The 27,782-nt window shown below is 39.5% G+C and overlaps 1 protein-coding gene and 1 long non-coding RNA gene across 2 annotated transcripts in view; both read left to right on the forward strand.

The window, feature by feature from the left end:
- Nucleotides 1-16,097, forward strand: part of TMEM156 (transmembrane protein 156) — a 46,340-nt gene extending 30,243 nt beyond the window's left edge. Inside the window, exons 6-7 of the mRNA XM_025437921.3 lie at nucleotides 12,637-12,739; nucleotides 15,534-16,097. Coding sequence (XP_025293706.1) covers nucleotides 12,637-12,739; nucleotides 15,534-15,546 — 116 coding nt within the window. The 3' untranslated portion in view covers nucleotides 15,547-16,097. The remainder of the gene's footprint in view (nucleotides 1-12,636; nucleotides 12,740-15,533) is intronic.
- Nucleotides 16,098-23,672: 7,575 nt separating this feature from the next.
- On the forward strand, nucleotides 23,673-27,433 carry LOC112653314 (uncharacterized). The gene is made up of 3 exons (XR_003132072.2): nucleotides 23,673-23,798; nucleotides 25,313-25,449; nucleotides 27,299-27,433. It is a non-coding gene; the product is annotated as an uncharacterized LOC112653314 (long non-coding RNA).
- Nucleotides 27,434-27,782: the final 349 nt, after the last annotated feature.

The following is a 27,782-nucleotide window of genomic DNA, read 5'->3' on the forward strand; positions in this document are numbered from 1 at the left end:
AGGGGGGGTGGGGCAGGAAGAAGCAGATTCTTTCTTGTTATTTATGATCCTTTAACCTGAATGCCATTTTTCCCCCTCCTATTATAAGTTGCTCTTTCTGAGAGAGAAACGGGAAGGAAATAATGTCTCCCTCGAGTGCCGTTTTTAAGGCCTCTCTTTGTAATGATGGATTACAGGCAGCAGTGAGAATGGAAGGAAAAAACGTGCCAGCCTGGTTTTCTGGCGAAGCAGTAACGCGAGTGCAAAAAAACCAGTTCAAAGGGAGTTGACTACTGTCACATTCAGTGGAGCAGCTTGCTGCTGTCTCAGGCTGTATGTTCCAGAATGTCTCTCCAGTTGTTCATGTATTACAAAGGAAGTGTTGTCACTCAGAGATAGATGGGCTCACACCCTCGAAAGACGGGAGAGAAATAAAGGGAGATGACCTTGACCTTGGCGCTGCGCGGTGCCTGGCGCCGCCCGGAGCCCAGTGACCACTGGCAGAAGACGTGCGTCTCCTGGCTGCAGAAAGCCGTGTCCCAAAGAATCAAATCCCAAGCTTTTATATGCCTCTGATGTTCTGAGAAGCGTGATGGCTTCTGTTGCCTGCCTTGGCATTTATCTACATTTTATTCAGCCGAGTGTTACCTTCACACAGGTGCTGACTCTCTTTTTTCAGCTTTGGATCCTTGTCTCCAGCATAATATCTGGCACTGTAGTTAGTGTGTGCACCAGAAAAGCTTATTAAGTCACATAAAGCCTAACAGGAAAGGAGTATAGAGTGAAAAAGAGCAGATGAGCAAGGAATGAATCTTGGGGTTTGAGAAAGGTGAAAAGAGAGAGTGATCAGAAGAGACATAATTCAACTTCATCAAAGAATATGTAACTTGGGGCATCTGTGTGGCTCAGTGGTTGAGCATCTGCCTTCGGCTCAGGTCGTGATCCTGGGGTCCTGGGATCGAGTCCCGCATGGGGTTCCCCGTGAGGAGCCTGCTTCTCCCTCTGCCTATGTCTCTGCCTCTCTCTGTGTCTCTCATGAATAAATAAAATCTTAAAAAAGAAAAGACTATGTAACCCTATAGAATTGCCAAGGATATTAAAGAATCACGGAATATATCAACTGTCTAGAAGAAGAGATTTTGAGAACTATGCAAAAGTAAATTTGAAATATATCCCTAGAAACAGTGTTTAAAGGTTGATCACATTGGGAGACCAGAGTCAAGAGCAGGAGCAGGGGACTAGGACCCCAATAACTGGATACAAACAATAGCAATCAACTTGGCTGGCTTGGCAGAAAGGAAACGTGTTGGAATACCAGCAGGTAACCCATAGAAACAACGGGAATGTTAGGCATTCAGAGATTGAAGATGAACAGGAGCTAAGGGAGGACAGGCAGCCAAAAGTACAATGAAAGTCATGATGGGAATGGTCCTGTGAGAATGCCTCTCTGTTGGTATCACCACCACTAGACATTCCCTCGGAGCTTCCAGACCTATCCTTTGATCATTCAGCTTTGCATCACTGTCCAGGATTGTAAGCCCTGACTGAGTGCAGGCCATGGATTGGTACTCTGGGTGCCAGGAAGCAGGGAGAAGGACTATCTGCCCCTCTGGCTTCCTGCATCTTTGAGAGCACCCCAGAGATGTCCCCATTGTTGGATTGCCAATAACTAAGTTTCTACGACACCAGGTTTCTAGGATTAGAGCCTCCACAGACTTGCTGCATGGGTTGGTGAAGGGGCTCACTTCATCTCTCCACTCTATGTCCACTGAAAATGGTGAAATCTTTAAAACTTGAAATTCTTCACCTTCAACTATTCAACCAAAATCTGTTGGACACTAAGGGCCAGGCATTACGCTAAGCACTGATGATACAGTGGCACAGCCCAGCACGGTCTCCGCTTTCACAGAGCTGATGTCAAGGTTAAGGAGATTCTATGCCCCCCACCCCCACCCCTCCACCTACCCTGTGGCCTTAGGAGAAGGGAAATCTGGTTAAACTATAAACATTCACTAAGCAACTTTCATAGACCACATTTTATTTCACAAGAATCTTACTTTTTTCCTGATGAGAAAAACTGGAACTAAGAGAGTTTTAGTAACTGACCCACAGCCAGTTCCTGGCACAGTCAGGGTTCAAACTCAGTTTTGTCCAGCGGGCTTTTCGGCACAGCACTTACCGGCTTTGGTGCACTGGGGAGTTTACCCCTGCTGGTTCAAGTCACAGATCAAAACTCACCTTGTTCTTTTACATTTAACATTGGAAACTGAGATGAAACATTTTTCCCTATGCTGTATAAGGTTGTGGGAGCTTGTGTGTGACAGTGTGAGTCACCCTCAAAGTAACACTTCAGCTTTAGTGAAATGTTTTTTGCAGTTAATGTGGGTGGGTTCTTAGGGACCATGAAGCAAACAAAATGGAATTTTACTGTGAAAGAGAATTACTAAATGCCAAAAGTAAGTGGATGACCCTATAATTTGTATTACCCCAAAATATAACTAATGGCAACGTAAAATCATAATTTGCAACATGTTTACGGCCAGCATAATAAAGACTAAATCCGTTTCGATTTCCAGCAGAGGAGAAGATAAATTACCCATGCCAGATGTCCAACAACCAAGCAAAATAACATGGAAATTTAATTTTTACTTGCTTAACTATAATATTTATGACTCTTAGAGTACAGATTTGGGTTCATAAAACAGTAAAGGTTGAAGCCATCTGCTTGATAACAGAGCAGACTGCGGAGAGTGACTCTTTATGCTGAAAGAATTTCTTAAGTGTGGAGAATCTACAGGCCAAATAGAATGATTTATTCTGTTCATTCATTGGATGCCTTTATGTGATGGCCTTTTGTGCAAGGTCTGGAAGACCTGATGATAAAACATATACAGACCAACCTCTTCTCCATCTTTGCGCAGATTCTCCTCGCCAGGACCATCCTGCCTCCCTTGCCCCTCCTTGCAGATCTCCCTTCCTCTTACCCTGCCTTTGTCTAGCTCATGCCAGCCCTCACTTCTGATCTCAGCTCCACAAACACTTCCTCAAAGAAATTATACTGGGCCTCCGAGTCTAGGTCAGTTCCCCTTCTTACCCTCATAACACCACACATCTCTCCCTGTGCCGGCTGTCACTACTGTTATTTTATTTGTGTTATTTTAAAAGAGACTTTTATTTATTTATTCATGAGAGATACAGAGAGAGAGAGGCAGAGACATAGGCAAAGGGAGGCAGGCCCCTGTAGGAAGCCTGATGTGGGACTTGATCCCAGGACCCTGGGACCCAGGACCCTAGGGTTCACGCCTTGAGCCAAAGGCAGATGCTCAACCACTGAGCCACCCAGGCATCCATATATTTGTGTTATTTGATTGATATTGTTCCCATGAGTCACCTAGCTCCTTGAGATCAGGAACTCTACCTAATAATATTCATCACTGCATCCCCAGCTCATAGCATAGTGCATATGGGGGCACAGAGTAGGTACCAATAAATATGTGTGAGATAAATACAGTTCTACATTGACTATGTGGAAAGTACAGCTGCTGTGGTGTCTTACGAAGACCCTTCAAAAACTCTTCCCCCCTAAATTATAACTGAGATCAGAAGTGAGGGCTGGCATGAGCTAGACAAAGGCACTTTATCAGCTTCATTCCTTGAAGTGCCAAGGATATCCACAGTGTGAATGAACTAGGAGTTGAGACAATAGCTCAGAATATTGGCAGCTGTCTGTTCTCTTTAGTCGTTAATTCTAGGTAATTTTGCAATCATGTACTTTCCCATCCTCATTTGATTTTCACACTGGCCAGATTTGGAACAGCTGAGTGGTTTTAGGATCACTGTTAACAGATGGAGCTTTGAATGTAGTAGAAAGTTGGCTCCTTGAATAATGGAAGTCTATTTCAAGCTGCCATAATTGGTTCTATTAGCCCTAAAAAGCAAGTAGCTATCTTGGGCTTGCACAAAAGTGCCCAGGTTTTTATGTGCTAAAAAGGTCAGAATGATGCATAGCAACGCTGAAGTTTTGGGTTCCTGGGGCAGTAAGAAGAAATAAGACTGGAAGGTTTTTTGGAGCCAGATTAGAGAACTGATTAAGAATCACCAAACCATCTGAAAATGCCCACATCCATCTTGACTACGGTCATCTGGGAGGGTTAATGTGAGTTCCTTCTTTTCTGGGGAAGCTCTTAAAAGGAAAGCCGGTACTTTGTGGGTACCAGGGTAGACATTATTGCCATTGGCACCACAGAGTCATAGCTGAATCTCCCAAAGTACGGGGAGAGGAAGGAAGCGCTAAGGTCCCCATTTCCAAGGTCAGCCATCCTGCTGAGCACCTATGCGGTCCCACCCAATTCCAAAAATACCCCTCGAGTGGGCTTAAAATGATGCTTGAAAAATACTCTGTTTTACAGTTGGTAGTGCTTTCTATTTTTCAAAGTACATCAAAATACACCTTAATTACCTCAATTACCCTTACCTTTAGTTTCTTCCATGTAGCTTCAAGGCAGCCACACTAGCTTTGCTGACGTCACAAGGAAGTTCAGGTGTTGTATCCACTGCTGAACCTTTAAAGAGAACCTGTGGGGAGAGGCCAGCGGGGACTGCCTCACTGCTCCACCCACCAGGCAACACGAGTGCCTCATGTAGGTGACTACTTGGTCCAGGGCCTTCCTTCAGGCTTGTAGGCTCAGCCTTCTGCAATAGCGGCCTACCAAAAAAGATCCATTGTGTGATCCAGCCCACAAAACAGGTTAATAAGAGCAGAAGGCCAATGCATTAATTCACAATGAGCAACACAATCGAGAGAAAATATGGACCAAAACACTTCAGACAGCTAACACGTGTGTCCTCTCTCCGTAGAGAAAACCACGTGGGAAGTCAAATCACGGCTAAGGCTTGTTTGGTAGGTCTTAAAAGTAGATTCCTTTGCCAACACAGCTTGACAGGCCTTCTCCCCAACTTTAGGGGTAGCCTGACTGGCTCACTTAACATAGCACTTTTAACACATAATAGGCTTTAACTTTGTTTGGAGTGATTTCTGAAGACGACTTTGCATGTTTCTGTGTAATCATGAGTTGATTTTACAGGCCAGCTCTCAGAGGACAATCTTATTTTCTTATCCCCAAATTCCTAGGTGGCACCTCAGAGTTGACTTCTTGTACTGCTTGGACCCCCACACTTTTATTAAGAAAAATGAAACTCAAAGAAGTTAGGTGTCATTCTTTCAGTCATTCAACATTTTTTTTTTTTTTTAACCTGTTATGGGTCATGCCCCAAGGTTGGTTTTGGGGAAAATGGGTTGCATAAAATACAGTCTTTGTACACAAGGAGGCAGGCAAATAAGCAGTTGCAACAAAATCGGATAAATTCACTATCAGGAAATAGAAGTCACAAGATTATAGTCTGGATCCCTAGCTCTGTCTACTACTCCTTGTTTTGTTGGTTGTTATTTTATTTCGACTTTCCAATTTCATACCCAAGTAGAGCTGAACAAGTAGTTTTGTAAATACAAATATAAAAAATTGATGGATCGATGGGGCAAAACTCTCTAAGCAGCCAAGAGATTCCCAGCTAGGACGAGGAGGTTTTAGATGTACCATCACCATGGGGGATGCGCCTTGTCTTTGACATGAAAATCATCAAGAAGCAAAGTGAAGAAAAGACCTTGCAAGTTTCCATTACTCAGTGGGAATCAAAAATTACTTTGGAAAGGTGAATTAAGGTTAGATACCAGATGTTATAGACATAAAGCACTTTTGAAAAGTGACAGAGATCTAAAAAAAAAAAAAAAAGAAGAAGAAGAAGAAAGGAAATATCAGAGGGCCATCTGGACATTGTCATGGCCAATGTGACAGGGGCTTATTCAAGAATATAAGGCATGGAATTTTAATTCAAGTTTCTACTGCTGGAAATTCATTTTGTGTACTAGATTCAGGCAGGTCAAAACTTATACTAAGGTTCTTTTTAATTTTTAAGGCTCTTCCAAGGTTCCTGAAAAAAAAAGTCAAAGAAGTATTTGGTTCAGACCTTTGACAAATTCATGAATAGACTTCTGTGAAGATTTAAAATATTCCTGACAGCTTCTGCTGCCTTAACTAGTCCTGGTGAATTAATATTATTTGAAAGAAATTCTATTTCCCAGTGTAGAATCAGAATAATATCCCACTCATCTTAGCTATTCTGAAGAAGGCCTACCTTTTTGCCTTTTTATCAATTTTTCAGAAATTTTTCTATTAGCATATAAGTTACATTTCCTTGGATATGAGGAGAAACAGAATATAATGCACTACTAGAAAATTATTTTGGACTAGCCACCATTTTGACAGATAATAGCTTTATATAGTAAATTATGGTTACACCATATTATCCAACATCAGCAAACCAAATAACTCACAAATGATGAACAGTTTGGCTTTCCAACCAAAAGAGCTCTGCTAATTTTCTTTGATAATTATTTAATGTCATGAATAGGTTCTTTTGATATTTTATCCATAGAAAGAACTGCCTCCAAATCTCAAATTCTGTATATAAGATACTTTGTCAAAGATTACCTAAGCAATTATCTGCATTCTGAAGCCTTAATGTGTATCAGAATCAACTTGGATGTCTGTAAAATTTCAGGCCCTTGGACCATTTTGAAGAGAGATTATAATTCAGTAGATTTGGGACAGGGTTCTAGAACCTGCATTCTAAACTCAACTTCTTGTGGTTTGCAGGCCAAGGGTCCGTTGATCACTTTATTTGTTTTCTATTGTTGTGTGAAAAATTACCACAAATTTGAAGCCTTAAAATAACACTCTTGTTATTTCAGTTTCTGTGGGTCAGAAATCTGGCCATAGTTTTGCTGGATCTTGGGGTCTGACAAGGCTAAAATAAAGATGAGAGCTGGCCTCTATTCTCATCTGGAGGCTCTACTTTATTTTATTTTATTTTATTTTATTTTATATTTTATTTTATTTATTCATGAGAGAGGCAGAGACATAGGCAGAGGGAGAAGCAGGATCCCCATGGGGTGCCAGATGTGGGATTTGATCCCAGGACCCCAGGATCATGACTTGAGCTGAAGGCAGATGCTCAGCCGCTGAGCCACTCAGGGGTCCCCTGGAGGCTCTACTTCTAATCTCATTTAGATTGTTGGCAGGATGCATTTCTTTGAGGTTCTATACTAAGGGCCCTGGCTTCTTACCACCTGTCTGCCTGAAGTACCTCAGCATCCAGAGGCCACCTGCAGACTCCCACTAACTGACCTTTCCATAGACAGTTCACAGCATGGCAGTTTGCTTCCTGGAGCCCCACAAGAGATCCTCTCCAATTTCAGGTTAGGCCCAGTCTCTTTTGTAAGGGCTTTTACCCCATGAGGTCAGGCACACCCAGAATAATCTCCCTTTTCAGTAACTCAACATCAACTGATTTGGAGTGTTAAATACACCTGCAAAAATCTCATCTTTGCCATATAATGTAACCAAATCACAAGAGGGAAATCCCATTCATGGTCCTGCACACACTCAAGGGAAAGGAATTAGAAGAGGCATTGTGCCAGGGGATGGGAATCTCAGGAGCTGTCTTAGAGTTCTGCCTACAACACTCACCTGTGGAGAAGGTGAGATTTAGAAAGACAAAAATCACAGATTCCTAGGAACTTTCAGTGTGAGACAAATAGGGCTTATAGAATTATCCCCATAGATGTGGTTGTCCTTATAGACAATAAGGTAAAAATAAAGGATGCTAAGGTAATCAAATGCGATGGGTCTGTGAGGAAGAGAGCAAGGAGATGAGAGCTTGGTGTCCACATAAAAACCGGTCTCATTTTCTCACCTTTGTCCCAGCCAGTCAGGAAAGCTTTGTCAATCACTTTTTAGAAGGCTAAATATTGTGTAAGAAGAAATTCTGGCTTTGGTGGTTATTTTAGCATTTTCATAGGAATGGAAGGGTCCTCAATGTCTGTTGAAATGGCCCCTAAAAGGCATCATTCCTGCCCCTTAAAGAGTAGTTGCTACTTTTTAACATCTCTAATTAACATTGATAATTTTCTGGAAAATTTTACAAAACCTGATACCAGAGGAGATAGAAAATCTAGACAAAACCATTATCATAGAAGAAATAGAAAATTTGTCAGTTACCCCTCAGAAAGTAACAGAGCAGTTCATGGGGGAATTTTTACCAATCACCAAAGAATAGATTTTCTTTCTTTCTTTCTTTCTTTTTTTTTTTTTAAGATTTTATTTATTTATTTACTCATGATAGACACAGAGAGAGAGAGAGAGAGAGAGAGAGAGAGGCAGAGACACAGGCAGAGGGAGGAGCAGGCTCCATGCCAGGAGCCGGACACAGGACTTGATCCCGGGACTTGAGGATCGTGTCCTGGGCCAAAGGCAGGCGCCAAACCGCTGGGCCACCCAGGGATCCCCGAGAATAGATATTTTCAATGTATTTATTATTGGCCATAGAAAAGAAGGCTGCTTCCAAATTCTATTGTAAAGTAAACATTAATAATATTTTATTTTATTTTTTTTTTATTTTTATTTTTATTTTTTTAATTTTTCTATTTATTATTTATGATAGTCACACACAGAGAGAGAGAGAGGCAGAGACACAGGCAGAGGGACAAGCAGGCTCCATGTACTGGGAGCCCGACGTGGGATTCGATCCCGGGTCTCTAGGATCGCGCCCTGGGCCAAAGGCAGGCGCCAAACCGCTGCGCCACCCAGGGATCCCAATAATATTTTAAACTAAGAAAGATTGTGCCTAAAATTAAATCATTGAGCAATATTGCTTATGTATATAGATGCAAAAACCCTAAACAAATATTATCAAAAGAACCCAGTAGTAGCACAGTTTAAAAAATATATGTATCTGGGCAGCCCGGGTGGCTCAGTGGTTTAGCACCGCCTTCAGCCCAGGGCCTGATCCTGGAGACCTGGGATTGAGTCCCACGTCAGGCTCCCTGCAGAGAGCCTGCTTCTGCCTCTGCCTGTGTCTCTGCCTCTCTCTCTCTCTCTCATAAATAAGTAAATAAAATGTTTAAAAATATATATATATGTATCTATACATACATATATACACTCCTACTTATTCCAAGACTATAGGAACAGTTTGCCATTAGGAGATATCTACTAACATCACTCATTAATAGATCTAAGGGAAAATTTGTTTGGTTATCTTTCTACATCCTAAAAATGCATTTGACAAACTCTAATGTCCATCCTTCATAAAACTCCCAACCAATAAAAATAAGATAAACAGGTACTTCCTTAACATGATAAAATATATCTATCTCAAACAAAAACCCAGAATTATATTTATTAGGGAAACACTAAAAGCATGTCTATAAAGCCAGCAATTTTCAAGACTGTCCACTGTTGCCACTTTACCTACCATCATCCTGGAAGTACTGGTCAACATAATTAGGTAAGAGACAGAAATCGGAAAGGTAAAATGATCACTTTATGTACTGGAAAATTTAAGAGAATTCTCTAGAAAAATTTAAAAGTAAAATTCAATAAGGGGCAAGGTATGAAATTAATACAAAAAATCAATACCATTCATATATTTAAACAACTAGTTAAAAGATATGCTGCATTTAAAACAACCATAAAAAGATAAAATAACTAGGAATAAAATTAATATAAAGAAATGAGTAAGAGCTTTCTGAAGAAACCCAGAAAAATGCTCCTGAGAGACATAAAAATGACTTGAAGAACAACAAAAAGGTATATCATGTTCTTGAATAAAAAGATGAATATGTAAAGTTGCCAGTTCTTCCTAAATCATAAACAAGGTCATTTTAGCATCCTGATGAAAAATAAGCTGTCAGTAATAGCCAGATAAAAATTGACAGAGAAGACTAAAGAAGAGAAGGATCTGTTCCACCATGGTACAGGCACATAAGTAGATAAATATATTTAATGAAGGGCACCTGGGTGGCTCAGTCAGTTAACTGTCCAACACTTGGCTTTGGCTCAGGTTGTGATCTGAGGGTTGTGAGGCTGAGCCCTGTGTCCAGCTCCCCTGCTCAGCATGGAGTCTGCTTAAGATTCTCTCTCCCTCTTCCCTTCCTGCTTCTGCTCTCTCAAATAAATAAATAAATCTTTAAAAAATATATATCTAATGAAATATGAGAAAGTTTAAGACTTGAGTAAATGATGAGAGTCACATATCTAATTGGTAGGAAAGAGAAGGATTACTGAATGAATGGTATTGGGACAACTGAATAACCACCAAAAACATTTCCTTTTTTTTTTTTTTAAGATTTTATTTATTTATGGCAGAGAGGGAGAGAGAGAGGCAGAGACACAGGCAGAGGGAGAAGCAGGCTCCATGCAGGGAGCCTGATGTGGGACTCGATCCTGGGACTCTGGGACCACGCTCTGGGCCAAAGGCAGGTGCTAAACCGCTGAGCCACCCAGGGTTCCCTGGAAAAAAATTTTCTTACTCCAGAGTTCACACTAGTATGAGGGTAAATTTCAAATGGATCAATAATTTTAATGTAAACATGAAACCATAAAAGTAATAGAAACAATGGTAGAATTAATTTATAATCACAAAGTAGGGCTTCCTATCCATGACACAAAATTCAGTTAAAAGACTGATAAATATAACTATGTGAAAAAGAATGTACATAGCAAAACCCACTAGGAAAAAATTATTTGCAGTTCGTCACATATGATAAGCAAACTTTCCTGGTAAAAAAGGAAGTTCTAATAATTGATAGAAGATCATAACCCAATAGACAAATGGATAAGGATATAAATGGACTGTTTACAGAAAAGAAACTACAAATGGCTCTTAAATATATGAAAGGTTGTTCAGTCTCATTAACAATAAATTCTTTCAAAAGAAACTTTTCTTTTGATGTCTACTATGTGCCAAATAATATTGGCCTTCTGGGAGTAGGACACACAGCAATGAGCCAAATAAAGATCTCTGTTTTGTTGAGCTTACATTCAGGTGGCAATGAAAATTAAAGTTACATGGAAATGCCATTTTCATCTACCAGATTGGTAAAAATCCAGAAGTTAGATATATTCTGTAGCAAGGGGCAATAGGCGTTCTGCATTCTCATACTTGGCTAAGGTAAACCGACAGGCTAAAATGAGTAACAACTTCTATGATATGTAATTTCAAAGTTACAAATATACAAGCCCTTTGAGCCAGCAATTCTATTTCTAGGAATTTTTCCCATGGATTGCTTATATATGACAGAAATGACAAAAGTACAATGTTTATTGCTAGCGTGTTTGCAGTATGAGACTGGACACAATCTAATAGGATGTGTTTGAAGACAGGATGATACATCCATACTATGGAGTACCAGGAAATTGTAAAAAAGAATGAGGAAGCATTTATGGAAAGATCTTAGCCATACCGTTAAATATACATATATATGTATAGTATGCTACCAGCTGTGTAAATAAAGACAAAAATAACATATATGTACATATGAAAGTGTAAATCTATCTACCTATTATCTATATATCTATCCCCCCATATCTAAAAGCCTTGGTTGCCTGTGGCAAAGAAAGGAAAGAAGGAAGAGAATTATCTGGTGTGGTAGAAAGTGATTGTCTATAGCAAATGGAGTAAGAGGGAGACATTTTGCTGAATATTCCTTTATAGTTTGTAAAATTTTAATCATGTTTATGTGTCCCTTATTCAGAAAATTAAATCCCCAAAATAAGTCTTTCTTATTAAATGTTTTTCTAATTAAAAGTAAATAATTCCAAAAAAAATTTTTTTTAAAGTATATAATTCCAAGAGATGGTTTGACAGTATTTCTATTTTGGTAACCTATTCCAGTGTTTAATCATCTTCATGAATAAGAAACATGATATTCTTTTTTTATGCATATGGAAATTTCTTTAAAATTTAAAAGCGTTTTTGATAAGCATCATATTCTTGATTACACTTAAGTCTTTTTGATTTGTCTTCTTCAGAAGCAGCTACTCAAACTTCTCTTTAAATTATAGGTCACCTCATTTCCATTCATGTCCATGGCTTTGTATAAAAAGTAGAGACATCTGTGAAGCAAAAACCACATGTATTATGTAAAACTCTAGTTTCAGTATAAAAACTAGAAAAGCAAGGCCCTAGATCCCAGTGGAATGAAAGAGATACCATATGCCATGGGCCTGAAATTTCATCTCCTACCTTGAAGTCAGCTGCAGATAATATTAGAAGGATTTGATGCCACATAGTCTTTGAAAAGGAGGACAGACTAGAATTCATCTGATTTGTAACTTGGTTTCTTGGTAAAATTGTCCCTGAAATCAAAGATGTTGTTAATAAAAATTCTTAGGGACCTATTTTAACGAAATGCAGAGATGGAAATGTTTGCAGTCAATTTCCATACTAAAGTTCTATTCTTTCTACTTGGCATTGTATGGAAAAAATGGTTTTCTCTGCTTTGCTCCTCCTTTAACAGTGCTTCGGGGCTTGTACTCAGGAAGTGGGGAGAGAGGAGAAATGAAAAAAACAGAGTTAAGAGAAATGGGTAAAAGGTATCACAGTTGTAGGCAGGAAATTCAGTGAGTGAGGGAAACTGCCAGTATCCTTGCCAGATGGAGGGCATGATTCTCTTAGTACGTTGGAAAATGTTGGATCTGTTTTTGCATTGCTATTAACTAAACACAGACTGGAACAGCTCTCTTTCTTAAAAACTAGAGACCAAGCAAAGGCTGCCCTTGAATCAGGTCAAGAAAGTGCTTCCTCCAATACCAGAACTAGAAGTTACTTCCACGGTGCATCCGCAAGATCAATATACACGGTGAGTGATGATTTGGCCTTCTTAATGATTTGCCTTTATCCAATTAAAAACATAAAAAAAAAACATGAAAAGACCTGAGGAGGTACAGTTTACCCCAGCCTCCCAACCTTCTTTTCTATCTGCGTGTAGGATACAAAAAGTGATGAACTTGCAAAAGCAGTTTATATGAATTAGATGACATGAAATAAAATCACTATTTCTTCCAAGGTCTAGGAAGTACGAATAAACTAATCTTTGTCTGTTAAACAGCATCTGCCCCTGAAATGTCAGCTCATCCCTTGGCTGTTTCCGGGGTTGAGTTATAGATGATTCTAGCAGGCCAATCGTTGTTTCAGTCAGAACATGAGAGAAGAGAGAATGCAAATTTATAAGCCGAGCTACCCACTGACCCTCAATTACTGAAATTAAAAAAACTTTCCTCGACATAACATCTGATGACCTAATTAACATGCACCGATTTTCAGGTGCTGGAATCCAGACTGTGGTCAGAAGTGTCTTAGAAATTGTTTTTCATTCATTCAACAAATATTTATTAAGTAGCTATTATGTTAAGGCACTATTGATAGCTATTGTAGAGGCTATAAAAATTATAAGGAAGAGGGGCGACACTAGCATTTACTAGTATCCTTCTCTTGTGCTTGGTAGCGATAGGCTACATCGTTTACTCTTTTTTATTTTTTTCAGTTTCAGGCGTAGACTTTAGTAATTCAAAACTTATGTACAACACCTGGTGCTCATCACAACTGCCCTCCTTAATCCCCATCACCTATTTCAACCATCCACCCCCACCCCTCCACCAACCTCACCTCTGGCAACCATGTTAAGAGTCTGTTTCTTGGTTCTCCCTTTTCTTCCCCCCCTATATTTGTTTGTTCTGTTTCTTAAATTCCACATGAGTAAAATCACATGGTATTTGTCTTTCTCTGACTTATTTCACTTAGCATAATACTCTCTAATTCCATCCACATCATTGCAAATGGCACGATTTCATTCTTTTTTTTAAAAAAATTTTTTTCTTTTTAAATTTATTTATTCATGATAGTCACACGGAGAGAGAGAGAGAGGCAGAGACACAGGCAGAGGGAGAAGCAGGCTCCAAGCACCGGGAGCCCGATGTGGGATTCGATCCCGGGTCTCCAGGATCGCGCCCTGGGCCAAAGGCAGGCGCCAAACCGCTGCGCCACCCAGGGATCCCGATTTCATTCTTTTTTATGAAGTGGTATACCTATATCTCCCTATTTACTCTTCATGATACTTGAGTAGTTACCAGTCAAGATTCTAGCAGGAAACTAATAGTATACTCAAATTGGATCATTTGAGGTGAATTTAATAAAGGGTCTATTAACTCAGGATGTGGGAAAATCCAAAAGGAGAGCACAGCACTGAAAACTAGTAGTAGTGGGGCACTGCCACTGTCCCTAAGACTAAAGTGGCAAGGAACCCAGAGAGACAGAGGCACACACACACACAAACACACACACACACACTCTCTCTCTCTGATGGACTACGTGGGGAGGGCTACTGCTAGGAACTGTGATTTTTAGTCAAGTGACACAACAGCCTGTGATTGCCCTGAAGAGAGAGAATACTTCAATTTGGCTGTCCTGTTCTCTTTCCCCCATGTGATAGTACTTCCCATTGGTCAAACCCAACCAGAGCCAGAAGACACTGAAGCTGGACTGAAGCAGTTCATATAGATTGGCCTCCCAGGGTACCAAACAGGGTGGCAAAAAATGAAATGCAGATCTAGAGAAGCAACCAAAGGGATCGAGTGTAGGTGGCTCAATATGTCAAACTGGAAACTAAGGGCTAAGGAGATACTTGTGTTCAGGCTTAGAGAGAAGCAGGTCTTAGTGGAATCAGAGTCTGCTATTGGTTCAGAAATCGTTAGGTAGACTAATGTAATCATACAGTTGTTTTAATGAAATAGGATGTTTGATACCTCTCATTCCAGTCCTTATTCTGGGATGATTAGCCTTGCCTATGAGGAGATTCTCTTTGTTCATTCACCTAATGCTTTTTGAGAACTACTGTATTTCCAGAGTTCTGCTATTCATTGGCAAAATAACATGCAGTCAGTGGGGAAATCAGATTGAGGAATCCCAATTCCAACAGAATGCCAATAATGTGATAGAAGTATCACAGGGAACTCACAGAGCACAACGGAGAGACCCCTCATTCTGAGGAAATCCTGCCTAGCATTTAGTAGATGTCCAATAAGTATATGTTGAATGCATGATTAAGTTCCAAATTTTATGTCTCTTTAAAAGAACTTGTGTGTAGGGGGCCCCTGGGTGGCTCAGCGGTTTGGTGTCTGCCTTTGGCCCAAGGTGTGATCCTGGAGTCCTGGGATCGAGTCCCACATCGGGCTCCCTGCATGGGGCCTGCTCTCTCTCTGCCTGTGTCTCTGCCTCTCTCTCTGTGTCTCTCATGAATAAAAAAATAAAATCTTAAAAAAAAAAAAAAAGAAACTTGTGTGAACACTTACACTTTCATTCTATAGAAGAGGAAAATAACCCAAACATACTGTGGTGACAAAAGCTCAAGGAGACCCTAGGTTTCCTGGGTCCTAGGCTGAGGAGTTGTTACCACTAACCACACTGTCTTCCTAGGCTTATTATGGAGGTTCCATTGCCTAACACAGGATTGGAAAGAGATGTTAATTAGTGATATTGGGAAGGTTTTTGGTATTCTTATAAGACACAGTTTTAATAAATGGTTTAAAAATTATTATCCACTAATCTTTTCATCTTTGTGTAAATAATATTTGTCTTTTTTCCCTTTCAATCTTCAGAATATCCTTATGAATTCCTCTGGACTGTTTGGACTGAATCCTTTTGAAGAATACTCATAATTTTACTTTGGGAATGAGTTAACTAGTGAATATATGGGTTCAGCTGAGAATTCACAATAGGAAACAGTAGGAATGCTGACTGGTTGATGAAAACTGGCTCAAGAGCATTCATTTGCCCCACGAGATCAAAGAAATGAGTTTTTTTTCCAGGAAGGCATCATGAGTCATGAAAAACAAGCTGATGAAACCCATGGAAACAACAAGGGAATGCTCACTGTCCTTGCATATCTGTCATCCTACAGCTTACAATGGACCCAAGATTTAGATTTTGAAAGGAACCAAAACCAGGATCAAGGAAGAAAATCTTTTCTCTCATTAGCCCACATTGCAGATTCTCATGTGATAGGTTTTCTTATATAAATGGATTCTATTTGGTAAATTACTTAACAGTGCCTGGGTTGTTTGTTTATACATTTGTTTGGATTTATAAATTTTGCCTCCTTTCAGCACTGAGGATGTTTTAAAAAAATCAAAGATATCAAAATAAAATGAATTTAAATGAAATACTAAGTGAAACTTGAATATTTAAATCTAATAGCAAAATGTTTCCTCTGATTCTTTTTGGTGTCATATTTTTCATAGCTGTTACTGATGTCAAGAAAAATGATAGTTATTAATTACAATAAAAGCACATATAGACAAAAGGGCATCTCTTAACATTGAAAAATAGAAAAATATCTTTCCAGAGTTAGGGTAGAATTTAATCAGTTGGCATCGATATATGGTTACAATTGCTTCTCTGAGCAGATTTCTAGAGTTTAACTTCAGGGTCAGATTTAATGTTAAGCGACCTAACAGGCATGGATGATTCAGCACACAGAGGTTTTCCCTTGTACTCTTTTCTTTCTTTCTTTTTGCTAGACCACAAACTGAGATTCTAATCATAACATTTAGGGGTTGAAGATTTGGCAAATGGAATTCTAGTAGCCTCACTTTTTATTGTCTCTGTAAACTTGATTAATAGGTGAGTCAGGCTCAGGTCTGGCATTATTCAGCAGGAGTTTAGGGGTATCACACTCCATGAAGGATGGATATTATACAATTTCTGAGAGGCCAAATTATTGTTTCCTCGCACACTGCCTATTATGTTCAGACAAATGACTTGAAAATCAATGGGAACTTGGCTTACAAAAGGCATAAATTAAGCTTCAAATTCTGTTAAATTGTGGCAGCTTTCTGGAAGCTAATTTTGCTTATTTATTGAAATAATAGACTCTAATAGATATTATGAAGCGTTCGAACATGTAGATGGCCTGCTGTCTGCCTACAAAGAGTCCAAAATCTGGTAGAGGAGACAGGGCATGCATACTACTAGTTATAATGCTAGACACAATAGGGTAAGATAAATGTCATTTATAGGCTCCACGCTTCCCGCTGAGAATTCACAGGCCAGTAGAATCATTTCCTGTTGGAGGTAAGCAGGGTAGGCTTTTCAAGAAAGTGGGTTTAGGCAGCACTGAAAATGGTTTCTCTTGGTCTTTTAGAAGAGGTCAAATTTTTCAAGGATACACTTTCTCAGCCCCCATAGCCCTTTTCATATCTGTTATTTACATTTATTTTCATGGTTACTAATTTATTCTGTTGCCCTTTCTAGACTGATTCTGCTCACCATAATATCCCTGGCAGCTGGTATGATGCTTGGTTCACAGAAGGTTCTTAATACATATTTATTGGATAAGAGACTATTAACCCCCCTGTATATCAGGCACATGTCCTCTATAGTCTCACTTCTTCCCTCCAATGACTCCGGGAGACAGATGTCATCGTCCCTAAGGAACCTCAGCCTGAGAAGCTCACCAATTTGCCTATGGTCTCAGGATTAATATGTAGTTTCCGTCCTAGATTGAAGTATATAAAATACATACACTTTTTGTATCTATATTTAATAAACCTAAATTTTACAAAAGACAAGTATCATATGAATTGCGTTTTCCTTTCTCCCTCTGTCAGTAGATAGCTTCTGCCTGTCTACCTTCTCTCTTTTGCTCTCCCAACTTATTTCTTTCTGTTCATGTAAAACATGATAGAATAAAGACTTGAACACAATTTTCTGACAATTTATTCTCATAATTTGACTTTGATTGCTTCCTTCTCTGTTTCTTTTTTACTCTACTTCTCTTTTCTGTCTACATCTTTCATAACCATCTCTAACTATTGGTGCTATTCTGATGGATGGTGATCTTAGGACAATGAGGGGGAGGAAGTTCTTACATTTTTAAAATCTAAGTAGGATATGTTATCAATTAACCTAGAGGTATGACAACACAAGGTGCATTAAAAACCCCTCTGTGAACTGGAAATCGTGTACTTTAGTAAAAGCAAAAGAGTCTAGAAGTTTCTGTGATTTGAAGGACAAGGTGAAGTGTACATGCCTAGCTAGGAAGGGGGAAATCAGAACATCCTGGTAAAAATATACTTCATAAAATCCTCTGGATAAGTCATTTTCCTTCCTGAGAGCTAAGGCTGTTCCAGAGGGAAATATGGATCTACCATGGCTATTTACTGGAAGAAAATCATTTTACGGGCTATCAGTTAAGATATTTTCATTTGTAAATAATAACAGGCCCAAGTCAAAATGCCTTAAATGATAAAATGTATTGTCTTACCTAACAGGAATTCTGAAAGGAACACTTCCAGAATTGGTGAATTCAAGAACTCCCACCGAAATACAACCAGGTTTCCCCCCACTTTCCTTTCTGCCCTCATCAACTTGCTCGCTTTTGTCTTCAGGTGCTTTGTCTCACGGTTCCAAGAAGAGATGAGATGGTGGTACCACAGTGCCAGCAACCATCACATCCACAATGCCATTTTTAAGAGTAAAGAAACCTTTATAAGAAGCCTCCCCCCGCCCCCCCAAAAAAAGAAGCCTCCCCAGATTTCTCCTCATGTCAGAGCATCTAGAATTGGATTATAGATGTGCTCTTACACCAACCAATGGTGAGGGAATGGGGCCATTGTTATAAATTCAGGAGGATCAAGATTTGCCCGGTTCTTAAGGTGGGGAAAGGAATTGACAGTTAGAATCAAAACAGGACTCTGCAAATATGGAAGACAGAAGACTGGCAGGTGCCTCTGTGCACATGTCTCCTCAATTCCAGGGAGATGTGAGGAGAGAAACTGACTAAAAATAAAACCCAGGCTTGGTTTTCCCGAGAACAATCCCTTGAAGCATGTTAAGGCTACTCTTCAAGTATGTGCTGTTGCCCAAACTTTCATGATGGGTGTCCACAAAGTTGTCATGGCATCATAATCTCGCTCCAAAGTTCTGTTTATTTTCAGATGGGCTGTAAAAATAGCCCATCTCTTTGCACATAGAAGAGTGATATCAGTGTGCAATATTACAAAAGCAGGCACAACATCCATAGTGAAGAGCCACATAGTAGGCATTATCTTTCTTTCATAGCCTTATACCAGTTTCCTCTTAGGGAATTACCTCTCACCCATGGAATGATGTCTTGACAGGACAGTAAATCAAGGTTTCTTGTCAATCAGCCAAGGGGTGACATGTGGCCAGAGCTAGACCACTTTGATCCTCTATGTCAGGACTTGGATTTATGGGTGTAATGATGTACGTGTGGAAAAAAAGACTTGGGTTTGTTCATTCCAGCAGCAGAGTTGAGTCATTTCTGCTTTTGGATGCCCCAGTACACCCCGAACTCCCACCCAACTGCTTTGGTTCCGAGCTTGCTTCTCCAGCCTTCCCTTTGATTCTGTGAGCTACCAATAATATCCTTGCAGAAAGATCCTTTTCCTGCTTAAGTTTCCAGACTTGGCTTCTGTTGCCTGCTGAATATAACATCTAACATCTATTTTATTTCATAAAGTCAGGATGTCTGAACTGTAGGAAATCTTAGAGATCATCCGGTTAACTCCCTCGTTTTACAGCTGAAGAAACTGAAGTCTCCCAGGCTGAGGCTTTCACCCAAGTTCACATCACAGACTTCATCTGTGACAGAATTGAGATGAAGGCAAGGTCTTCTTTGCCCAGGGTCCTAGAGTCTGCTTTTTATTTTAATTCCTTTTTAGTACAAACCACAGCCTCCTTCTCTGTCTCTCTTCTCTCTCTCTCTCTTTCTCCCTGCAATGCTTAATAGAAAATAGTGGCCTAAAAATCACCCCCCCCCCCAACTGACAACTTGCTTTGTATAGTTTAAAAACTTGTTTCAGAGATAGTCCTTTCTGGGATTTGGCATCTGGTAAGGACAGGCATCAGTTTATATCCTTATATGGAGCCTTGATTCTTCCCAGCTATCTTTAAATGTTTATTTTCCTCTTACATGAAAATAATGTTGGGAAAGGAAGTGGTTCGCTCTAGGGAAATGTATGGGCTGAGGTTCTCAAAGTGATTACTTACCACTTCCAAGTCTGTCTGACTTTTAGCTGTGTGTATTTGGAGAGAGCCTTTCTTCTTGCACACTAACAAATAATATATCTGCTGTATTTTTTTTCCAGTTGTTTTAGGGCAGTCATAGCTCATGCAATCACTGCCAAAAGGGCCAAATGTTGGGGTAGGAGTTGGGTAGGGGATTAATAATGATAAGTACTCTTCCCTTATCTGTGGGGGATATGTTCCAAGATCCTCAGTGGATGCCTGAAACCATGGATAGTGCCAAGCCCTATGTATACAATGTTCTTTCCTACACATACATACCTCGAGTTTAATTTATAAACTAGGCACAGTAGAAGATTAACAGCAATAACTAATCATAGAGAAAAATTATAACAATACACTATAATAAAAGTTATGAGAATGTGGTCTCTCTCTTGAAATATCTTACCGTACAGCACTCACCTTTCTTCTTGTAATGGGGTGAGATGAGAAAATGCCTCCTTGATAAGATGAAATGACAAGAACCACTTAGGCCTTACAATGTAGTGTTGGGCTACTTTTGACCTTCTGCTGATTCCTTGGGAGGATCACCTGCCTCCAGACCACCAGTAACTGATCCCAAGGAAAGTGAAACCCTGGATAAGGGGGCAGGACTGTAGCACTAATTATGTGCCAGCTACTACTATAAGCACCTAGCAGGGATTGGTTAATTGGTTTTGTCTCATAACACTCACAGCTATACCTTCCATCCCCCTTTTGGAGAGTTAAAATGCACAGTAACGACCTAAAACGTTTGCTGTGTCCTTGTAGTTAAGTTTTTTTTTTTTTAAGGTTTACTAGTGATTAAAGATAGTTCTCAGGAAAATCCTTTTCTTTTTCTTCCCAATTATCCCTAAATACCAGTACTGAAGCAGGAGGTAAGGACTATTATCAATCACCCCAATTTACAGGTGGAAAAATGAAGGCAAAGAGAGGTTATGTAACTTACTCAAGATCACACAGCTATTAAGTGGCAGAGTTGAGGGGAACCTGGGTGGTACAGTCTGTTAAGCCTCTGACTCTTTGTTTTGGCTCAGTTTTTGAGCTCAGGATCCTGGGATGGAGCACCTCATTGGGCTCCGTGCTCAGTTTGAGTCTGCTTGACATTCTCCCTTCCTCTCCCTCCCACTCCTGTCTCTCTCTCTCTCTCTTTCAAAAATAAATAAATAAATAAATCTTAAAAAAATAAGTGGCAGGGTTGAGAATCGAACCCAGAGAGTCTAGGTTTAAACTCCATGCTTTTAACCCTCTACTCTGTTGCATCATAATCATGGACTCTCTCTTTATGTAGGGAAGATTGGTTTATTTTTCTTAGGAAAAAAAATATCGTCCAATACAGACAAATGCCTTCTGTAAACACTTCCAACGGGGGTTCTGTATCATGAATTTCTGTGTTTCAACAATGCTTGGAGGGTACACTACAAACAATACTCTACCACAAGTATTCTTACGCCGCAAATGCTTCTATCTACCCGTGTATCAAAGTACCTTCATAGAACTGAATCATTTGGTGACTGTGAGAAGAATTGCACAGAATGAAGCTTTTGGCTCTAGATACTCATAAAATAACTCAACAAATCATTGTTTCATCATTGTGTCATTGATTACTTGAAAGAGTTAAAATCTTTTCATTCATTTCAAGATCCCCTGTGGTGGAAGATAATAATGACAATGCAAAAACAGCCAAATATTGATGAAGAAAGGCTGTGAATTGAGTACCTGAAAGTCTCTTTCTACTCACTAGGTTCAAAACATATTTTTTGACTTGAAATTTGCTACACAGAGACAGGAAATCATCTCTAGTCCCCTCCCTATTTTGGCAAACGGACAATATAGGTTTTATTTTTAAACAATGTAGCATAACAAAGTTCCACTGTGTCAAAACAAACAACAGTGCTTAATAATTACATCATAGCAAGATTTTTTTTCTTATTTTATTCTTTATTCAGAGTGAAAAATTCAGTAGGAAAAAAAAAGTGTTTTAAAAACTTGTCTATTTTATTCTATCTAAATAACAGACTAATACCAGAAGAAAAGTTTTCCATTATTCAGTAATTGTTACTTTTTTTACAGAACAATTAGATTAATGTGAGCAAAAAAGATCTTTTTCAATGGCATGTTTTAGTGCCAGAAATTCCATCAGAGACAGAAATCACATAGGCCATATTCTAGACAATGTTCTCATTTGGAATGAATAATGGTGGAGGAGCAAGAGTGAGGTCAGAAAAGGAGAGAGGACATTATCCTGCCTCTCTTGAGAACCAGTGGTATGAGCCCTGCAACTCAGGTTGGCCTACCTGTGCTCCAAACAAGCCAGTGTTTGAAAGTCCATCTTTCCTTCCCATTTAATTAATCCCACCACAATATTTGAGCAGTGTAGAACCTTCCCTACCATCTCAGTACCCAGACTTAATTTTTATTAGCAGTTTTTTTTCAGTGAAATTTAATTAAAGCTTTAGATGGGCTCCCTTTTAACATATTGCTGAAGTGCAGTCTTTTAGTTATTCATCCACTCGTTAATATATCAGCTACTTTATTTATTCTATTCTTTATTTTACCTGTCCCATAACCAAGACAGGTAATCCAGACAGTTATAATGCAGCCTGAAAAGAGCTGGGCTGGGGCTTACGTCCTTGAGGAACTGATTTCATCCGTCTTTGAATTCCTAGTACCAAACCAGATGCCTGATATGGAAATAACCCAATAAATGTTTGTGGACTTAATGAATGGAGTGCGATGGTACCCAGACAAGGGGCACCTAAATGGAGGAGGAAGACAGAACTGAGGGAAGACTTCCTGGAGGAGGGGACACAATCTCTTCCAGGAAGGAACACATATATAAAGACATCTGGGTGATGATGTACAGGAAAGGAGGCCCTACATCAAGATCTATGTGTTCTTCAAACACACACACACACACACACACACACACACACACACACACAGGGGCTGACATGCAGGAGACAGAAATATGCTCTCTTTTCAAATAGTAATAACTATGCTATTCTCTATTTCAAGGACATCACAGTAATTAATATGTGACAGAGATGGCCTTTGTTAAACTTGAGAATGCCAGAGTTCTGCAGGAGAAATTAACAATACTGTGATCTATTGTGATATTTTTCACACTATATAATTTGAGCTTGTAACTGCTTACCCAATTAAAGATTAAGCAGGCAGGCCTTAAATGCTACTGCACAACTGAAAGAATGATTTATTACAGCAAAGGATATTGGAATAGAGGGAAGGCAGATTGCAATCAGAGGAGCACCATTGCAGGGTGTTGTTCACTGGTGCTCCGGAACCAGGCTTTCCTATTCAACCTGGAGAAAAGCTGTCCCTTAAATCCACCTTCTAGAGAGTTCCAGTGAACAATAACTAACTAAAAGTCCCTATAGTTTAAAAAAGGCACGTGTGTGTGTGTGTGTGTGTGTGTGAAGGGGGGTCTCATTAATGGTTAAACACACTTTTTAGGAAAATCCTTTTTTCCCCCCCAAATTATTCCTAAATACCAGCTTTGAATCATTGCAGTAAGAGAAGACTGAGACACTGGAGGATTTATGGAATTTCATCCCACCTTTGGGGTTATACTATAGCCAAATTTTTAAAATCCAGTCAAAAATAAATTCCATTAAATACAGTTTCAGTTGTGCTAATGATGTTATACTGATTTTGGAATGCATTGTTCTATGATGTCATCAGTATTGTTCAATACTTCAATCCATGAGGGCCCTTCATGAGCTCCAGCTATGCATGGTGGCAGTTATATATGTTCAATTGCCACTACATAGAGATGAGAGGGGGCATGGTGCCAGGGACAGTCCGCAAGAATCTCTGTGAGTTTGACCCTTGAGTTGGTAAGGAATTGATGAAAGTGCTAGAAAATGTAGAACCAAAGTGTAAGGATTTGTTTGGGTATTTTCCAGAATACTGAGGCTAGTCAGTGAAGGTTTTAGTCAAGGGATTTCTCAGAGAGTCCGTCCCAATCCACTTCCATGGAGGAGTACTAGGACCTGTGTTGACATCAAGTTGGTGTTGAGGAGGAAAAATAATTTCCCCCCTACCTTTCTGAGTTCTTAGCTGAGACCCTTGTAATAAAAGTCAGAATAACAAGAGAAAAACAAAAACAAGTTTATTACCTTGTAACCTCATGTAACATTAGTGATACCCAGGGGAAAATGAGTAACTCAAAGAGGTGGCTTAGTTCAGGCTTATACACCATTACTAGGGAAAGAGGAGGAAGATACAGACCTCTTAGGAGAAAGCAAATGATTTTTAGGAAAGATGAGTCCGCCCTGAAAAGAACAGATGGGAGGTATGATGGGTTGTGATGAAATCTGCCTGGGTGTGGTGTCACTTCTAGTCTCCTCTCCTGTAGTTAGAGTTTACCACCTCTGGTTTGATGAATCTCCAGAGGAAAGGATTTGTGACAACTAAGTTCCTCTTTGGGAATTTTAGGCAGATAAAGGGAGCGCAGAGGAAGCCTTTCCCTGCATTTGCGGTTTTTCAAGTGCCTACAGCTCAAAGTAATCAACATACCGAAGCACCATATTTTGAGGTGTACATCCTAAGCCCCACAGTCACATAGTGGAGTGCCATATCCTGCTATCCTTCAATATCTTTTACACCAGTTCATAGAACAGAAAAGAAGAAAGTGAAACAAGACTGAGGCAATGGGATAACGGAAGATACAAAGAGAAGTGATAGAACTTGGCAACTGAATGAATGTTGAAGGTGAAGAGAAGCAGCAGCCTAGGGTGGCAGCTAGGCTTCTGACAGAAGTAACACCATGTATCCAACATAGGATGTAGGAGGAGAAAGAAAGATGATGGATTCAATTTGGACACATTCAGATTAAGTTTAGTGGGATATCGAAATACTGATGTACAGGTGTCTGGTAGGAAGACAATTCCGGTTAAAATTTAGGAGTGATGTTAGGGTTCCAGGTAGAAATTTGAGTGTCATTAGCATAGTGGGCTGTTTGTAGAACCATGGATATACCTACTGGATTTCTTGGCTCAAACTAATTTACCTAATTTTGGATGGGAGAAAGGCAAAGTGAATTTCAAATTGAACCCTATGTTGAGACCTACTGGATAGATATATGAATGGATAAGTGATTGAAGAAAGAGTATAGGTTCATGAACATCAATAAATGTTCTCTTTATCTCATGATTTACTTCAGCTTTAGCTCTGGTTAAGAAAAAAAAATGACTACTTCAAAAGGCAAAAGGGCAACATTTGTGTGCAAAATATGGAGGACTTTATTCCTGCTTTTAAAAATCCTTTCCTAGCCTTTCATTTTTCAAGCTAACTAATTTGAGACCATTTGATGTGTTATTCTCATTAGGTATCAATGACCTAGCAATGACTGACCAACTACTGCCATTGCAGCAAATCCTGATGGAGATGACCAGTCAAGTGACAGACTGGGTACTGGTCAGCAAGCAAACATGTTATTTTGCACCTGACTTCACTTAAGTAAATGTGAGTCTTCATGTTCCTTGCCAAAGACCAGGTGGTTTTAAAAGAAAGAGAGATGTGGGATACCAGGCATTGGTTTGTAACATCCACATCTTAGATAAATGGTCATATATGGTCCCAGGAGCTGCAGGACAAACAAGACTCCTTAGTAATCAATCACAACACTCCTCGCAACTCCCTTCCATCAAGGTAATGTACAGGGCAGGATGGAAACAAGTCTTTCATTACCACTGATGAATCATTTTTACCTTGCCAGGGAAAGGTAGTTCTGACCCTTCATGAATCGTTGAGGAAATGCTTAAAACATACAGTTGTGGCCCAAAATGGCCAAAATGTTTTCACACCTCACTACAGGCACCAAATAGTTTGGGCAATGCCAAATAAATTGCAAATCCATTTTGTAGTTCAGGAAGGTCATTAGGACTCAGATTCGTTTTCTACTGAGACTTTGCTTTGCTTTCCATTTATTACTCTCCTTTGAGTGAAATGGAGCCGTAGGAGGAGAGCAGAGACCTCAGTTCATTCAACCCTGACACATTATTCGTGTCTATGATTTCGCCATAAATTTGGAGGGGAGACAGAAATTGCAAATGCAGGGATTTAAATCCCCTTGTGCTACATTTGTCAAGAAGAGCAGATTGTAAACTGCTTCTTGCAAATATGATATGCATTTGGGCATCAAGCTAATAACTCTGAACCACAGACTCATTTATTTGTGTGGTGTTTCCCTCCAGAAGTTTCTGAAATTGCTTCTGTTGCCATTACGTATCTCAGAGCTGTTTGGATTTAGCAGGAAGATTACAGAGACTATCTGGCTAAGAAAGAAAGAGTCCTTCTCCAGTGAGATGAAAATGACAAATTTTTCTGTTTACATCATCACAGTCTTTACAAACTATGCTTTTGGAATACCTGGTTTGGGCTTCTCTGAAGAAAGCAAAAGAGATTTGTATAGTCATCAAACTTGTCTGAGAACCTTATAGAAATATTGATGATGAAGAAATCCAAATCATGAACATGCCCCCACTCACACTTCTGGCTCTTCTATTGAGAAATAATTTGTCTTTTACTTTTTAAATCACTGGTAGGGCCCTATCTTCTTGTCTTCCCAATCAGAAGCAATTTTCTTTTGCTTCTTGTTTTGATTTTTCTTGAGGGAGGGGGCGAAGAGGGAGAGAGAGACGATCTCAAGCAGGTTCCACACCCAACACAGAGCCTCATGTGGGGCTTGATCTCACAACCCTGAGATCCTGACTTGAGCTGAAATTGAGAGTCAGATGCTTAACCAACTAAGCCACCCAGGCACCCAGCTTCTTGTTTTGATTTTTTAAAATTTTGTTACATGTCATCTATTAATACATTTTCATTGTAAAAACAATTATTACAAATAACAACGGAGTTCCCTTTGATTACTATGCCAAATTCTGAAGTTCTCCTCTACCTTATCACAACACTTCCCACTCCTGGTAACAGCATTGTTGGTGGTTATATGTGTATCTTTCTAGATCTTCTTCTAGGGATGTGTGTCTGTGTGTAGTCTATCTTTGTGTGTGTGTCTGTGCGTGCGTTGTTTTAGATAATATTATACAAGTACCACCATACTGTGAATTTCTTTTTTTCAGTCAATAATACACCTTGGGGATCTGTTAGTACAGAGATCTATTCCATCCTGCCATGGACTGAATATTTGTGTTCCCCAAAATTCAGCATAATCCCCAGTATACTGATATTTGGAGAGATGGAACTTTGGGAGGTAATTGGGTCATAAGAGGGGAACCCTCATGAATGAGATTAATGCTCTTATAAGAAGAGACACAATAGAGCTTGCTTCCTGTTTCTCTGCTCTCTGCCACAGGAGGATACAGTGAGAAGACAGTCATCTGCAAACCAGGATACTAGATTTCACCAGACACTGGGTCTGCCAGCACCTTGACCTTGGACTTCTCAGTCTCCAGAACTGTAGAAATAAATGTTTGTTCTTTAAGCCCCCCAGTCTATGCTGTATTTGTTGCACCAATCCCAAATGACTAAGACATTCTTTTTTATTTCTTGTAATGGTTGCATACTATTCCACAGTATTGGTATACCATAGTTATGCAGGTGGTTTTAATTTTTCACCATAGGCTACCTCTGCTTGATAAGAGTCTTGAAAAATCTCTCAGGGAGTGAATTCCCCTAAGTTAAAAATGCAAACTCCATTCACTTTAATGGAAAAATGTTTATATATTTCTAAGCCTCCAAATCATATCTATTTGTCCCATGACATCAAATACCATTATAACGGACACAACTACTTCTATAGTTAACATTTCATAATCTAATTCAACCATTTTCTCATT

Source organism: Canis lupus, chromosome 3 (assembly GCF_003254725.2).
Source record: "Canis lupus dingo isolate Sandy chromosome 3, ASM325472v2, whole genome shotgun sequence".
NCBI classification, from domain to species: domain Eukaryota; kingdom Metazoa; phylum Chordata; class Mammalia; order Carnivora; family Canidae; genus Canis; species Canis lupus.